Source organism: Astatotilapia calliptera, chromosome 16, assembly GCF_900246225.1.
Source record: "Astatotilapia calliptera chromosome 16, fAstCal1.2, whole genome shotgun sequence".
In the NCBI taxonomy this organism is placed as follows: domain Eukaryota; kingdom Metazoa; phylum Chordata; class Actinopteri; order Cichliformes; family Cichlidae; genus Astatotilapia; species Astatotilapia calliptera.
Genome location: NC_039317.1, coordinates 3,104,838 through 3,121,413, shown reverse-complemented (window position 1 = coordinate 3,121,413; position 16,576 = coordinate 3,104,838). Strand labels below are relative to the sequence as shown.

General features: G+C 39.5%; 1 protein-coding gene across 1 annotated transcript in view; it reads right to left on the bottom strand.

Annotated features, from left to right (window-relative positions):
• Positions 1 to 16,576, bottom strand: part of vwa8 (von Willebrand factor A domain containing 8) — an 86,391-nt gene that overhangs the window by 65,002 nt on the left and 4,813 nt on the right. The window contains exons 5-14 of the mRNA XM_026145979.1: positions 9,448 to 9,615; positions 8,600 to 8,764; positions 8,180 to 8,229; positions 7,983 to 8,091; positions 7,779 to 7,883; positions 7,525 to 7,653; positions 4,809 to 4,943; positions 4,647 to 4,724; positions 2,245 to 2,405; positions 1,882 to 1,995 (exon numbers count right to left, since the gene is read on the bottom strand). Of these exons, the coding sequence (XP_026001764.1) occupies positions 1,882 to 1,995; positions 2,245 to 2,405; positions 4,647 to 4,724; positions 4,809 to 4,943; positions 7,525 to 7,653; positions 7,779 to 7,883; positions 7,983 to 8,091; positions 8,180 to 8,229; positions 8,600 to 8,764; positions 9,448 to 9,615 (1,214 nt within the window). The remainder of the gene's footprint in view (positions 1 to 1,881; positions 1,996 to 2,244; positions 2,406 to 4,646; positions 4,725 to 4,808; positions 4,944 to 7,524; positions 7,654 to 7,778; positions 7,884 to 7,982; positions 8,092 to 8,179; positions 8,230 to 8,599; positions 8,765 to 9,447; positions 9,616 to 16,576) is intronic.

The following is a 16,576-nucleotide window of genomic DNA, read 5'->3' as shown; positions in this document are numbered from 1 at the left end:
AATATGTCCCATGTAAGTTCGTACTTTATGTTTAATGTAAAAATAAATGCAGCCCTTTTTCTACAATTCCCCTGTGGGAGAGGAGCTTTCTTTCTTTTACCTTTCTTTGTCAGACACAACGCAGAAACACACCGGTTACACTAACATCTTGTAAGACAGTCTCTGTGATATTATCCTCAGAATATGTTAGATGAAAGAGATCCAAAAGAGAGATACAACTCAAACACACGCACCTATTACAAGTCCTACAGTGAGTTTCAGTATCAAACCAATGAAACCAACAAAAATCAGCTTCTCACTCTCTTTTAATTTTTATGGAATAATGTTTTGTCTTCACTCTCTGCTCCCCACATGTTTAAAACAAAGAAAACTTCACATACACTACTGTGCAATAGTCTTGAGCTCCCCCTGATTTCTTTATATTTTGCCTACAATGAGCCTGACTTTAGTCATCTGTAGTCAAGTGGTCTGAAAAGAAAGACATTGGCTGCCTTTTCTATCATATTCAGTTCAGTCTTTGTGCCTGACCATTTACAGAGAAATGTCTTTGTTTGTTATCGTTTTTCCCTAAACCGCTTAACACTGACCTATGAATCATTCAAGCATTTTAAAAAAGCACTGAACTTATGAGATACATCACTATTGGGTCTACACAAAACAGGTAACCTAAGACAGAACCCATTTTAAATTATATCTTTAGTCACTTTGTTACTAGCAACCTGTTAAAAAAACATACAATGTATGTAATACATGTGTGTAATGTATCCTATTTCTTTGGTTGAATCTACAAAAAAGGAGTTGGCATAAAATAGTATTCCTGCACCAACAACGCATGTTTCAGCATGGTGTGCAGTGCATCCTCAAAAAATAAGAAGTGGTAGGCATGAAAAAAAATCCAACTGTAGTAGACGAGGAGTATATGACTCATGAGAGGGGGAAAAATACAGTAAGACCCAACACAGTACCTGAGAGATGCATCTGGACCTTCAGTTTACAACCTGGGTTATAATAAAACTGTAAACTGTGCAAACTGTTTTTACTCACTTGGAGTTTAGGTGGGTTACACAAAGTTGGGATGCACAGTCAGCCAAGAGTAGATGTCATTAGATATGTTATCAAGCAGACACAGGAGCTAAGGACATTTAGTGATGGGGACAGGATTGGCAGTAAAACAGGTATCAGCCACCAAAAATAATAAATCTAATATTTTCTATTAATTCTATTTTTTATATGATATTCGTTTGTTTCAGACAGTTGTTCCAACAAGGAACTTAAACTCCTGCACTCTTAGCAAACACGGCTAAATTTTTTGATTTATAAAAAACACTAGAGCTGTACTTCTTCTGCTTCCTCAGTAGGTTGGTAAGTTTGTGTTACTGTGTCACTAAGGTGCTAGTTTTTGTTATTTCAGTAAGTATCCTGTGCCAGTACCCTCACTTCTTGTACTCTTGTTGAAACGACAGCTACATTTTTTAGCTTATTCTTTCTCATCCTTGTTGACTGGTGCCACACAAACAATGCTCCTCTGAAGGCTTTTGAATCTAAAATTTAAGAGAAGGTGAACTACAACTTTACTTTTACACTTGAATATATTATTTATTTTATCACTCCATTCCATCACTTTAAGCGTGAGCCTGGAAGCTGAAATAGACAAGGGACAGTGGAGATTTGGGATTTCACGAGTGTGCAGTTAGAGAAGAGGTGAAAGCACTGCCATGGCTTTATTGTCTTTAAGAATTCAAACATAGGTCAAACTTGTGATATTTGTTACTGTCTTTAAAAAAACAAAACAAAAAAACACTGTCACATTTCCAAGTGTGATCACCTTTCGTACAATTAACCCAAATGTGTGTGATAACCTGTGTGCATGCATGTGTGTACCTCTCTTGCAGTTCCTGGTCACTTAAATGTAGTTGTTCCTTTAGAGTCTGGTATCTGTCCCACCTCAGCAGCCTGGTCCCATCATACAGATCTATCTCCCTGTCATGGAGTAACCTGGGGCAAGAAAATAAAATCTGAGAAATGAGCTGAGTGGTGTGTGTTTGTTTGTTATTTTACAGCACCGGCTTCCTTTATTAAGAAACTGAAACAATAAGAAATACATTAAAGCAGAACCTTAGCTGCTGTGGAGCGTTCTGAAAGGAAAACACAGAGTACAGATGGCACAGATAACAAAAAACCCAATATCAACAGAGCATTTGGAAAATATCACAGCAGCTACATCCAGGAAATGAGCCAAAGCACCTGGATAGTACAGCCAGGGTTCCCAGGTTGACTCTGTGTATGCCGTCGAGAAGCAGCAGCTTGCCCTCCATGGCAGCAGTGACCAGTGGAGATGGCCTCCATGCTGTGTCCCCATTTGGGAGCGTGTACCTCTGTTGGAGAAGGTCCCTGACTGTCATGTCCTGGGAATCAAACACAATGGAGGGAGGTGTGTGATAAAGGCAAGAAAGTGGGAGATGGAAAATGAACAGCAGAGACAGATGTGTACAGCAGGTTGGCAGAGCAAAAAAGATCTAAAAATAGTCAGAAGTGATTCTGTCTGCGATTGCGTTTAGTAACTGTGAAGACAAGATGACAAATGCACCAGCTTTCCATTTTTCCCTCCTTTAACTCTGTTCCCAGATGGTTTGGCCCAGCTGCTAAATGCAATATCTCTACTTTACAGATAACACTGTCTGTTAAGCAAGACTGTCATATTCACTATCATGCTGCCATGTCATGGTAAAGACAGGGGGTAGACGAGGGAGGACAAGTGCAGAATTTGTTCTAGGCAGTGATTACTGCAATCCTAACAGCTTCACAGCAACATACTACTCATTGCTTTCTTGAATTAAAGAGAATTAGGTACAGCTGTAACAGCAGCTGGTATGAGAGAGCTTCATTTTGTCACAATATCAAGTTCAAACATTAAAAGACTCAGAGGAAGTGTCATTCGTCCTAGATCTGGTGACATTTATCATTTCTACGCATCATAAACCCCTCAAGTCCTGTCTATTATTTTCACATTTTTATCTAACAGAACAGACAATGATGCATTCAGTGAGAGCTCCAACAAGTAAGGCCACACTGATAAACATGGGACATAACAATACTATATCTCCCCATCACCAGGCTGGAGTGAAAGCCTGAAAGCCTTATAATAAATCAGAGAGACTGGTGCTATTGAACCAGGTTAATTTTTTTTAAAATGTCATCAAAAAAAAAAACATCAACAGTGCCCATGCGAAGGATGGTATTCTATACATATGCTCTTTAAAAGATTTTCTGCAAACTGTTTTATGACGATCCTGATGAAGGTCATGAGTCAACCCCCCCCCCCCCCCCACACACACACACACACTCAGCTTGTTGAAGGACACAATCTATATTCTGTTCTCTAGCCTGACATGTCACTTTGCTTTCCCAAAAATGGGGTTTTCAGAGTTGACCAGATGAATTGTGTGGTGAAGGATTCCACAATTCCCGCAGCACAGGTCACCCCTGACCTCAGCTAGCTAAGAATAGCAGCTACATGATGCATTCATACATACAGAGCTGCAGCACACCCGCTTCCTTCACAATTATCACCGAGCTGACTACATTCCCCACACACACATATTGCACACATGCACTGTACACTCATTCAAAATTCTAAAAGCAATAAAAAAATCAAAATAAATTAACCAACTGAGCATGCACTTCAACTTATGCTTTTCCCTATTTTCTCTCATATATACATATTGCTCAAAAAATTTACACGAACACTTTTTCATCAGAGAACAGCATCAAGTCCATTAAAATTCTGGGATTTTGATCTGATTGGTTAGGTATCGGGATGATGCCCTGGTCCAGATCTGGGTGGGCACCATCCATCATCTCAGAAGGCCAGAACAGCTCCAATATAAGATACATAAGCATTATATTTACCTGTCAATCATGCAAAGTTAATCTAGTAAAGTCCAAATTTTTAAATATGAAGCTGGAAATTAGCATAACAGAGCCACTTAAATCTAAGAAGACTTTTAATAAAATACCCTCATAGCAACATTTGCTTGCCTCTCCACCCTACTGGTTGGGGTTCTCTATGGCAGTATCACACTGGGGCCTACACATTCCAGAGAAATAACTGACGCAACAGTTAAATGAATAAGCAATCTCATGCTGAGTGTGCACGGTCATGCCGGGCTGTGCCAAGGTGCAAAAGCATCTGGACATCAGTGCCAGAGTATAAATTGTTGTTAACAAAATGCTGTGTCCGCATGTAGTGCTGGGAGCCCAAGGTAGACAGAACAGTGCTACACCCTCTTCATGACATATCTGAGTTATCTGAGCCACTGGTAATAATATTTTTCCCTGACATTATAAATACATTATTAGATTAGCATATATTTACTGCCTAAGTGATACTGCTTTAATTTGCAAACTAAGACAGATATATACATGATGCACAGAAGTATCTGTAAAAAGAAATACTGCAAAATCTTTTACAATGTAGGTCAAAGGGATGACAGATGGTGAAAGATATGACTGTGGCATTAATTATTCGGGGTCTGTGACGCAAATGTTTGGTGGTTACATTCGTACTTCCCCTCATGCTCTGCAGACAACTCAAAACTTCAGAAATAATCATATTTTTGAACATTTTAAAGACCAGACGTTTTTACCTGGTAGAGCATGACAGGCTCCATGCTGTAACCCAGCATCTCAGCAAACTCTCTGGCAATCACCGACTTGCCGCAACCCTAGAAATAAAAGAAGGTATTCGTTATTAAAATCAGATTCACTATGTGCATTGTATGTGTATATGTATATCAAGTGTTAGCCACCTTAGGTCCTATCAGACATATGTCCTTAACCATGTGCGACTGTATCATCTCGGCCAACAACTGGGAGTGGCTTGGTGTATGAATGTAGGTGGGACTGCTTTTGGGTGGACGTGGCTCCTTAACGCCTGCTGGAACCTGAAGTTTCATAAACAGGAGAAACAAGCATGAAGGAGGCAAACAACAGCAGCGGCATCTGGTGAAGCCTGACATTTTACCCTGTGTGGGAAGAAAAAAAAAGTAAAAAAGAAAGTAAAAATATGTTTAGCTCCCTTTATGGTTACTTTCTTATGACTGGCTGCCCCTCACAGACAAGTTTGCACAGCTGGTGTGCAGAGTTTTGTGCTTGCAGCCAGCACTGTGTGCATATTAAGGATGTTTCCCTTTATTGACTTAGTACAAAAACTAGAAAAAACACACATACCACTCCCTCAGTGGGTGAGAGTGGTATGTGTGTGATGGTTTATATCGATATTTTGGTTTTGCTGCCCCCAGACTTGGGTCATTCCACCACGGTCATCCAGACATCACCTGGAGTGGCTCTGTGCCCCACAGATTAAGAACCACTGCCCTAAACAAACCCGTGATTCACAGATTCACGGCCGAACAGCTGGAAACAAAATTCATTATTTTTTAAGAACTCTGTGTTAAACAAGCAAAAAAAACCCCACTACATATTAGGAGCCAACACAGTTCCTGCCACACATGAAGAAAGTGCAGCCTCAAAGAGTTAACCAGAGTGATATCATTTGTTTACCTGCAGGATCCACACCACTATTTTTAGTAGTCTGAAAGGATGTCTGTTTTTCCAAACACTATGCAGTAACATTCACACGCACTGCTGCTTTTTTATCTAACATGAAAAATTAATGACTGATAAACATGTTGCCTTAACAAAATTTACATTCAGCTACAGAGTGTCAGTGAGAGATAAGACGGTCAAGCTACTGATACAGTGTGTCTGCCTGTCTGTCCGTGTGTGGTCTGCGACGTGATAATGGGCATCTCTATAAAAGGATGACTTAATCACTCTGCATGTTTTTTGATTCATAATGAAGCCTAATGCTTGCACTCATTAGGATCGATTACACTATAGATTTGCTTTATGCATTTTTTTTATACATTAAATGCTTTTTATTGTTAATGTTTGAATGGACTAATGGAAATTTAATACAGTGACTTTTATCTGAAAAATGCAGGATGGGTTTTCTGCAAAATCTAACCCGTCAATGCAACGCTTCAGTGACTCTCACATTGTCAAACGTGAGAAACGCTAGCTAACAGTTGCTTAGTAAATGAGCCTGCTAATCATAAATATCAATAATGACTAACTGTGACTATTGTAAACGACTCACGACTCCAGCTAGCACAGAAAAATTACACAGTATCTTAAGAAAAAAAAACCCAGTGAAATAAGTACATAAGGCTGGCTAATTTAAGACTGACACATAGTTGTAATGAATTTGACCAAATTATAAGCCATATCAATGTTGTACGATTTGTGTTAGTCAGAGCTGGCTGGCTAACCGCGTAATATGTATGCTAACCTTGCCAGACAGTTAAATCTGCACAGCGTGCAAACTAGACTTTAGCTTAAATGTTTACTGCAAACGGTGACCAAAAAATAAAACCAACAAGGACGTATTTAAAACTGCTGTTCCTTTGATGACCACTTGAGGTCAGCTCCAAAGACACTAATCTCCACTGACTCACATATCAAAATGCTCAACTTTACAGCAGAAATACAGTATGTCTATGTCATGGTATTAAAAGAAATGGTATTTAAAAAAAGAAGAAAAAATTGCTATCTTGAAATTAGGGTGTTTTTTTCTTCACTCATTGTATTAAGGTCTAAAGGTTGGTCTTGATGCATACTCAATTTGGTCGTAGCGTTTTCAGTGGGAGAAACATTTCGTCACTCATCCAAGTGACGTCTTCAGTCTCAGCTGACCACTGATCTTTGACCACTGATCTTTGGCGGAGTCATTTACATGAAACGGGAAAGACCATCTCTGAAATGAGGAGGGGGCCTAAGTGTACATCTTTTCCCATCTTACTTTGCCGTGATTGCAGCCATTCCCCAACTCTCTGTGAATGGTACTCATTGCCATCAATCAATGATCACTGATCAATGGTCTTTGATGAGTGGTTATGACAATTTGCAGATCAAGGAACTGACCTCACATCCCACTGTTCATTCAGTGGGCTAGATTTGTGCAAATGTGCTGTTTATAAAGTTGGGGAAACCTGCAGTCAGCTGAGACCGAAGAAGTCACTTGGATGATGACGCAGCGTTTCTCCCACTGAAAACGCTACATCCAGAATCAGTCTTTTGGGGTCTAAAGGTTGGGTAATAATTGTGCTGTCCACAGAGGTTGCTTGACTTTATGTGTTCTGCTCGTCCCTCTGGAGCATCTTTGAAATGCTTATTTGAAGAAATACAACTTGATTTGTTTATGTCTAATTAGTGAATTAAATTATATCCTTCATTGATTTCTAACATCGTGATACTAATTGGGTATCTGTGTCTTTGCAATGATCCCAACTTGCAAACCAAGCTGGTTAGCTGATAAGCTACAGTCCAATAAACAAGAAGGCAACTACCACACCTCTAAATTCAAGGCTTCAAAATAAAAGTTCACAAAGCAGTGGGCGATGTCATGCTGGCTATGTCTGTCTTTTATATGTAGTCTATGGTGTACACCCAGACTGCTGGTACCTGAAAGGTGATGTCTTTGTCCACTACATGTAAAGTGATGTCTGCATGGCCTTCTACATCTTTTGCCGTGGACACACTCAAAATGGTGGTGGGTGCTGGCTGACGATGACCATCCAGAAGCTCAAATCGCTGTGAAAGAATGCATATAAAGCAAAACTGATGCCTTCAATCAACCATATGATGTTCAGGTTATATCAAGCATGCACCTGAGGTAAAACCATATACAGACACTTTAACATCACATCTTGACTTACACTGAGTACACCCTCAACAGCAGTGCGACCGTCCTTGCCCAACATACTGTTATATGGATAAAGCCTATGGAGCAGTTGCTGGGAGGATAGCATTGGGAAAGAGTTCTGGAAAAGGACAGAAAAGTCACACAGGCACTAGTAACTTTAAAACAAATTCTCCTTTAAATTTTTGGCTTTCATTTTTCTATCTCGCTCCTGTCTCACCAGGACATGAAGGACAGGAAGCAGGTTGTCCACAGGAAAGTCAGGAAGGCCTAGGCTGGATGATTCCTGGGAGCATAGCGTAGTAGCTAGTGAGAGCAGCTGGGAAACTCTGACACACAGGAAACAACACAATACTGCATGAAGACACAGACCATCAAAGAATACTCGCACTTCAGTATGCATCTACCTAAATGTACCTTTCTGCAGCGACATTTGGTCCTGCTGAGTACAGCAACTCCAACTGGTCCTGAAAATATACAGAAGAAAACAAGACTTAAATATCCTCAAAGTCTCACAAATTTACCGCAGAACACTGTTGGCTGAGAGGCCAGAGAGAAAGAAAACAAAAGCTCAATACTTAAATTCCAGAACAAATCCAAAACTAATATATCCTCTAGTATTATCGCTAATTTTCTTCAGTATAATAACATTTCAGTATGTTGTACAAAGTGTGTTATGTTTATTATCAGAGTGCATAAAAGGAAAATTTGTATCGGTTCGTCTCTTTCTCCCCCACAGCCACACCTTTCTTATCTTATTGAAGCTTTCAGATCTTATTGAAGCTTTCAGCTTGCAGATTAGTTTCTTTTAAGTAATCCATAAATTCCTGGATTGACCTTGAATGGTAGGTAATAGACGTCTCTAGCCTGGAAGCGAGAGCGGAGAGGAGGATCCAGCGGATTGCCTTTGTACTTGGGTACAGGAAGACCAAGCGCGATGACCCGAAAGTCCTCGCTTACGCGGACAATCTTCCAGCTGTCCAGCTCTTCTTTGGTGTGCTCCTGAAATGCATCAAGGTAAGAAATGGCCTATAACTTTCTTTCATCTCACACATTTGATATTAAATGCTATTTTTATCCAAAAGGCTGCAGCTCCAAAGCTCCATGTGACAAGTACAGACTCTGAATGTCGCACAGCAGCAGGATTTATAGCAACAGCATTTTTTTCCCTCAAAACACAACAAGAGCACTGTAGGAGTAGTGTGGAAATTCACTGCTTAAGTGGGAATTTACATATAGACATGACTCCATAAACAACAGCCAGCATTATAAAAAATAATAACAGCGCCCCCTGAGGCTCCCAGTAGATGAACCTGTGCTAGAAATGTGAAAATCCGAGGTAATATCCTTCTTGAGTTATCGCATTTTCACCTTGACCTGGAAGTTAAGATGACCAATATTTGAACGTGTCTGACATTTTTAGTGAATGCACCTAAGTGTCAATTTGAAAATCGTATGTCGCCTTGATCTTGAATTATCATGTTCACAAACTTGGGTGCCCACACTGCCCAGGGATTCGTCCAGCGTGGCAACAATAGCCCATCAAACTTTTACAGCTGAGGGATTAAAAAAAGTTAATGCCTCAGCTGTTGTTACCTAAAAAGATTAGTCCCATGTGTAAGTTCTAGTTTAGAAATTAGCCGTGGGAAGTGTTTGACTTGTGCAGGCGAGTGTGCTGCTCTGACCTGCAGCAGCTTGTCATAACGCTCCGCTGACATGAGGAAGCGGCCATCCTCCAGCTGCATCTCTCGATTCTCCAGCAGGTTGTTAAGAACAGGCAGGACGTTCCTCTCAGCTTTCTCCAGCCCCTCCAGGACCAGGACTCGGCCTCTTATTGCGGCCCTTACAGCACACTAGGAAAAAGCATTAAAAGTCAAGACAAAGCGATGAAGTCAATCAATACTTCAGAAATAATAGGAGAGGAAGGGGAAGGATGTTGTAAACTCTTCCAACACATGATGAGTTTTGCCTCAGGTCAAATCTGTCGCTCCACTGTACAGGATGACCTCTGATCTCTGGGCTAAAAGCTTTTGTACAGACAGGGAATCTGACCTTCCACCAGTCCTCATTGTGCATACTCTATATAAGACAGTATAAGCTTCCGATAAAGCTTTTCCTGAGGTTGTCCTCATCTGTGTTTGTCCTCCAAGCTACTCAGAAACTTTCAAACCAGTCTCTGCTGTTTTAAGAACCTCTATTTTCTCCCACCAAATGTGGGATAAAACATCTCAAGTTTATACAGTGTGTGTGCAAATGCATGTGTCTGCGCACATTTTTGCAGAAATCAAAAAGCACGTCTGACGTCAAGAGGCAGGAAACTTTAGCTGTCTGGGTGGACCGCAGAGCGAGCGGCTATGTAATTAGGTTAACATGTAAATGCGTGGCAGGTTGTGTGGGAAGCAGAGCCATAAAACTATAGTGAGGACCAGATGCTCTATATTTAACTCTTGATCCATTTTCGGCACCAACGCTGTAATCAGATAATTGTTAGAAATGTAAATGACGCAGGATGTAGAGTAGGAGAGAGAGAAAGAGAGAGGCAGGGAAGCACAGAGGGGCCTTGTGCTATGTCTGACACCAGCCATGCGGAAAAAAAGAAAACATCCCACCAAATGCTTTTAGCCACTTAGAAATGTTAGAAATGTCACAGAACAGTGAATGTGTAATATTAATGTAGCTAGAACTATTAAAAAAAAGAAAAAAAAGAGTTAAAAGTCTACAGAGACATCACTTCCTATAACATCTCTTTGTGTTATATGTGATGTTTCATTTTTTTTTCATAATGCTATGTGTATGAATCAAAAAGCTTCTGTTCCTAATTTACCTACTTCATGCACATACAGAAGCATGTTTTCCCCAATGTGTTTGCAGGTCACAACATAGACTGTATACAAACGCTAGATGCAGCATCAGGTACGTCCAAGTTCATTAAACCTGCATTCTTTGAAATGACCAGTAAAGGGCAACTACCTAGTGGCAATTTCTCTAGTGATTTATGACCTCAGTAAGTATTTTCCTAATAGATTTATTGTCAGTAGTTTCCAGTCTTAATGAATGCAATATGATGTTCATAGTACGCTGTATTTTGAATAAGAAAAGACTACAAAGAAGGGAATCCTTCAGAGCTTGTGACTGAAAAGTCGCTACTACACAAGTGTGCAGTCTGCTCATTTTCTCAGACAGGTCTACCTATGCCCATCATGTCACATCAGTTTAAAAAACAATAAAACAAACCAGAATGGCGATGGCAAACACAAACTCTTAAGTTGAGACTTTCAAAACAAGAGTCCACAAACCAAAATGGGTCAAGACTCCAGTTAACAAGGGTCCAAAACCATTTTAAGCTTTAATGGTAGGTTGAGAACCTAAAAAAGGACAAATTTAACACAACTCAAGCTGAAAATAAATTTGAATGATTTTTTTAATAAATGGCCTAGCATGATATAAAAAAAAGTTTTAAAAAATCAACCCTAGATAATATTTTTAATGTCACATAATATCCAATAAAATAATTTTAAATGTCCCACAAACCAGATTTTTAGAGTCTGATGTCTTCAGGCTCTGCTCTTGTTCCAGAACCTTTCAAATTAAATCAATTAGACTGCTTGAGTCCTGAACAAAAAGGTTTTCCATTATTTCCGGATTTTTGGCTTCTAATTTGACAACAAACCTCTATTTACTCTGTGGTAATTCAGCCACAGCAGTGAGTTTTGTTTCCCCCATGGGGCCAGCCCTTTAACTTTAACTAGTGGAAATAAGAGAATCCAGTTTTCTTGTGGATACCTTTGAATTATATTTATATTTAATTATAACTACATGTGATATTTAATTGCAAGTTTTTTTGTTTTTGTTTCATTTTTTGTGTTGGAAAAAATTTTAAGTGCATCCTGTCAAATGATTTCAGCACAGCTGTACGTTTGGGTTCAGATTCAGCTCCAGTGGAGGTGGAAGGCTTTTTATTACTGTAATAGAGACTTATTTGTAGACTGGGTTTGAGGTAAGCTGCCTTACATAAGAGCCAGCTAAATGAAGAAGGGTGACTGGGAAATGTCAAAAATATAACAAGCATGCGATTACATCCATGTGACTCCTTCATGCATACTTTGAGGGTAGGGTGATGCTTGGAATGAAGGAGGAAGGGTGAAAAAAAGAAAAAAAAAGAAAAAAGACCAAGAACCAGAGATAGAAAATGAAGTGGAAGGATGGGAGGGGAGGGACAGCTTAAGCTCAGGGACTGACACGTTAAGCCTGAATATAGGGCTCCAAATCAGCACAGACCCCTGAGGAATACTTGGATGTTCTAGTTAACACACAAACGCACACCTCCTACAAAACTATTCTCAAAGAGAAAAGCTCTCTAATTTGCACCCACACATCTCCAGTCCATAAAACAAATGTTGGAAAATATAATATGTACACAGTGTTATTGCACCAGACACATGGCACAGGACTCATAATCCACAACATCCCAACAACATAAAACCTTTCCACTGGACGTTTGAATGTAGGAAAGCCCACAAATAAGCAATCTTTCACCCCATTTATTAACATCAATAATGCTGTTTCTATGGAAACAATGGACAATGTTTTGATTTAGATAAAGAAGTGGGAGGAAGATGAGCCTCAGGCAGAGGAAGTTGGATGAGTTGGCTAGCTTTTCTTGTTCCAGGGAAAGATGTGCACTGATAGAAACAAAACTATTAAAGTCATTAAGGGATGAAGACTGTTTAATCAAACAACTTGATCATGCATATTTTTCACAAATGGTTATTCCCAGTTTCAGTTTGTGTCTATGGTTAAATGATTTTCCATGAAAACTCTCAAAACTGATTTTCTAATGTTCTAACAGAGCAGATGATCCGACTATACAATGCTACCTTACTTAAGTTACGGGGAAGTGTTGCAGCCCTAATCCAGGGTTTGAGTCCATGTTTGGTTTATCACTGAACCAGTGATACAAGTGAATATGCAGATATTCATAAAACAGTTACAGCATTTTCAACAACTCTGTTGGAGCTTTGATGGACTGGCGACCTGTCCAACAGCCTTTTGTGCTACGGATTGGTAGCCACTAAAATATAGCAGTTTCCTTTATGAACTTGACCATTTATCTACATTACATGCACATCTAGGATTCAGAATCACCAGTTAACCTAACATTCATGTCTTTGGACTGTGGGAGAGCGCTAGAGCACCCAGAGGAAACCCAAGTAGGCACAAGGAGAACGTGCAAACTCCACACAGAAAAGCTCAGCCAGCCGCTGGGTTTGAACCAGGAAACCTCTTGCTATGAGTACTAGTTACTTCATAGCAAACCTAGGAAAATAGGTGGATAGACATATGGATAACAGTTAAAAATTTCAGCATGACTTCAGCATCCCTTCCATATCCAGTCATATAAAAGGACCAATGCTGGAAGAAAATTCCCTCAACATGACTAAATGCTGTTAATTTCAACTAATGAAGAGTGTGTGTTGGGACTACTTCCTATTTCAGTACATTGTGTTGACAACTATAAAATGTGAAAAATAAACTTAAATTGAACATATTAATAAAGTACCTAGTATCTCAAATCCAATCATTTGCCCCAGTTGTTATATGTAATTTAGGCATTTTGTCATGGTAAACAAACCCAGGTTGTAAGATTTACAACGGCTGTTGAAACTGATTCTACTCTCATCAGAGAGTACAAAGCTCCGAATTCATGAGTTATTTTTCAAAGGCGTCTGGATTCTATTAATGCTAAAGCTTGGGGAAGGGGAATCATAGCTGCACTGGTAAAATATGGAGGAGTGCACTGATGCATGCTATTTCTATAACTGCCCAATAAACAGTTAAGCTGTATTAGCCTGAGGTCATGCTAATAATAACATAGTCAACCTGGTACCTTCTACATTAAGGTGCCCACAACGGCCCGGTGTCGAGGCCAGCCAAACATCTTTATTGTAGGTCACACCTGTTTTAATCTCTTAATTTCCTGTCATCTCTCTACTGACAGACTCAAATAAAAGCTTAGTTCATGCAGAAGACGCTACTGATAACAGTCAATATTGCTTCTAGTGTTTGTTTAGTGTGGCACACCAAAGCACCTTTTCCCTCTTAAATTTGCTTACAGTTGTGTGTGACATCTAAAAATAGTCTATTCCTCTTATCTGGACTACATTGTACGCATGAATGTTGGATTGCTTTGGTTATGAAAAATAAAAAACAAGTCTGGTTTTATAGAAGTCACGTTATGGGATAAGAGCTCTTTTTTCCCCACGGTCTACACCCTGAGTAAATCCTTTACTGATAAGTTTGGTCTCTGTCACCAGTTTCAAGTCACTGATTATAATATGACTTTCATTGTCTAAACCATGGTCCAGGGATATATATACACACACATATAACAATTGTTGTAATCCTATATAATTTTGATATTTTTTTCCACAGGTAGTTCACAGAGCCGAGGTCATAAATCACTAGAGTGTACAGAGCCGTTTATACTTCATTCACATTGAGACCTTCTGGTAAAATATCTTTTTAAATTTCTGCTCTGTAAGTATCCCTTAACTGGATGCCCCATTCTCTAATTATTTTTTTCTTGTAAGTTGATCAAATGTCTTAAAACATTTTCCCTCTATGAGTGGAGTGGTCTGGAAGAGCCACAGGCAAACATTTTATAATGAAATTGCATTGTGTCACATAGATGGAACCCTGCCATTCAATTTAGTAAAAGGAGTCACAAGCATCAAAATGATAAACTTAACAAAATCTGCTGGAGGTGAACAAAACTACCACGTCAGCAGTGTGAAGGCACTAATGGCTGATTTGTGCTGGAACACAAACAAGCTGCCTCGCTTTATCAAACCATAAAACTGCTCAGTACACTGCTCATGTGTAGGAAATGCTGCTTCTTTGATGTGTTTACTCCTGATGCATTAACAAGGAACTCAATGCATATACATATTCATAAAACCACTTTCTCAGAGCACTAAGAGCAGTGAAGACAGTGGAGTAGCACTACAGTAAGTGGACTCCCTTCCAGCTGCAGTCTAATTATAAGAAAGCCTAATAAGCTGCAAGTCTGTTCCAGGAGAGCAGCTTTCTGAGTAAAGTTTAAGGAATAAATGTGCTGAAAATAAAACGTGAAAAACTTCCCCGTTTCCATGGAGCTGATGTCTGAACTGTTACACAACTGATTTATTTTTTACGCAGATGAAGCCATGTGCTAATTAGTCGTGGATAATGACATGACTGACTAAATGTTAATTATCACAGCTTATTATCAGTTGTGACTCTTTGAAGCCCAATGCCACAGTTTAATGATCAGCCTAATCTGGATGTAACAGTGCGGCCCTTAGCGGCTGGAAACACAGTGAGATGGACCAAGGCAAGTGTAGTGGAACAAAGTATTTATTTGCTATACAGCTCTCCTTACAACAATTAACTTGTCGAGCTTCTTCACAGCACAAAAATCCATCCTCTAATGAGGACTGGCAGCCTTAAATATGTTCAGCTGTCACAGACTTAACCATTATTCCACTCTCAGGTAAATTCTTAAATCCCAACCTTCCACCACAGTATACAATATATCAATAAGAATAAATAAATACATTTTCACATTTACATATTAATAAATATTTCACACTTTAATGTTACACCAAACCCAATATTATAAAAACCCAGAAACCCAAGCACAAAAAGATTCACCACACTCTCTTTACCAATGGTCTCTCCCGGAACCTTTAAATGGTGTCTGGACCCCCAGGGAAACATTTGCCCAAACACCTTAAAGAGGACACAGGCAAGAAAGGTGAGTAATCATTATCTTACAAACACCTATTTGCACCACTTTTATCCCTAGATTTCACACACACACTTGCATTAGTTTTCCTTACTGGTAAACCTTGATCACAATCACCATTCTTCTCTCCTGACAGACAACCACCACATTCCTTGATGAGGAGCAGCTGTGCCGGATCTGAAATAAGGCTACCAACTGATTTTAGAATTCCCAATAAATAGTCAATAAATATTTAAACTTCTTGTGTGCAAATCCATGCTTAAAGTGCAATGCTAAATAAAGTGCTTGATAAGGTGCTTTTAATAAAGTGAAAGGTGTGCTCTAAAGTGCTATACAGATAATATAATATAAATAAATGCAGTAAGGGAGTCCTCTTCCTTACACTGGACTTAGCTTTTCTTCCCATTTCATAATTCGTTTTTCTGTAGCTGTGAGACAATAAATGGAGATGGATGGAAAACACAAAGTTCTCCTTAGAGAAACTGGCCTGGATAATGAGGAACTGCTGGTTTCTATGGTTACTCAACTTACAGAGTCCACACAGAATGGAGGCATATGTTTGCCGAAAGCCTCGATCGATCAAAAAGGAGCATGGAAAGCAAGAGAATGAAATTTGGAAGAGTGCAAAACTGTGGTGAAGCAACATTTTGTGTTACTATGTTTCATGCGAGGACAAGGCGCACTCAGTTAATGTTCTACTCACACTCCAAGCTGTGTTTGCCTTCAACTGTGGTTTTAATGGTTCTGTCGTATTACACAAACACATAGCCAGAAACTCATGACTGTACATTTTTATTATTGTAATTAATGCAGAAAAAGCAATCCCAAATCTTTCAGTTGTATTTAGCACACAGGCCATGCACCTAGCATACATCCAGGCACGTGCAGAGGGGGGGGGCTAGAGGGGCTTGAGCACCCGCCCCTTTCCTGATGGGTGCCCAAAGTGCCCTTTTGTTGAGGCAACTTTTTTTTTTTTAAATTATTTTAAAAAAAAATTTAATGTGTGTGTGCGTGCGGAGTCCTGTCTG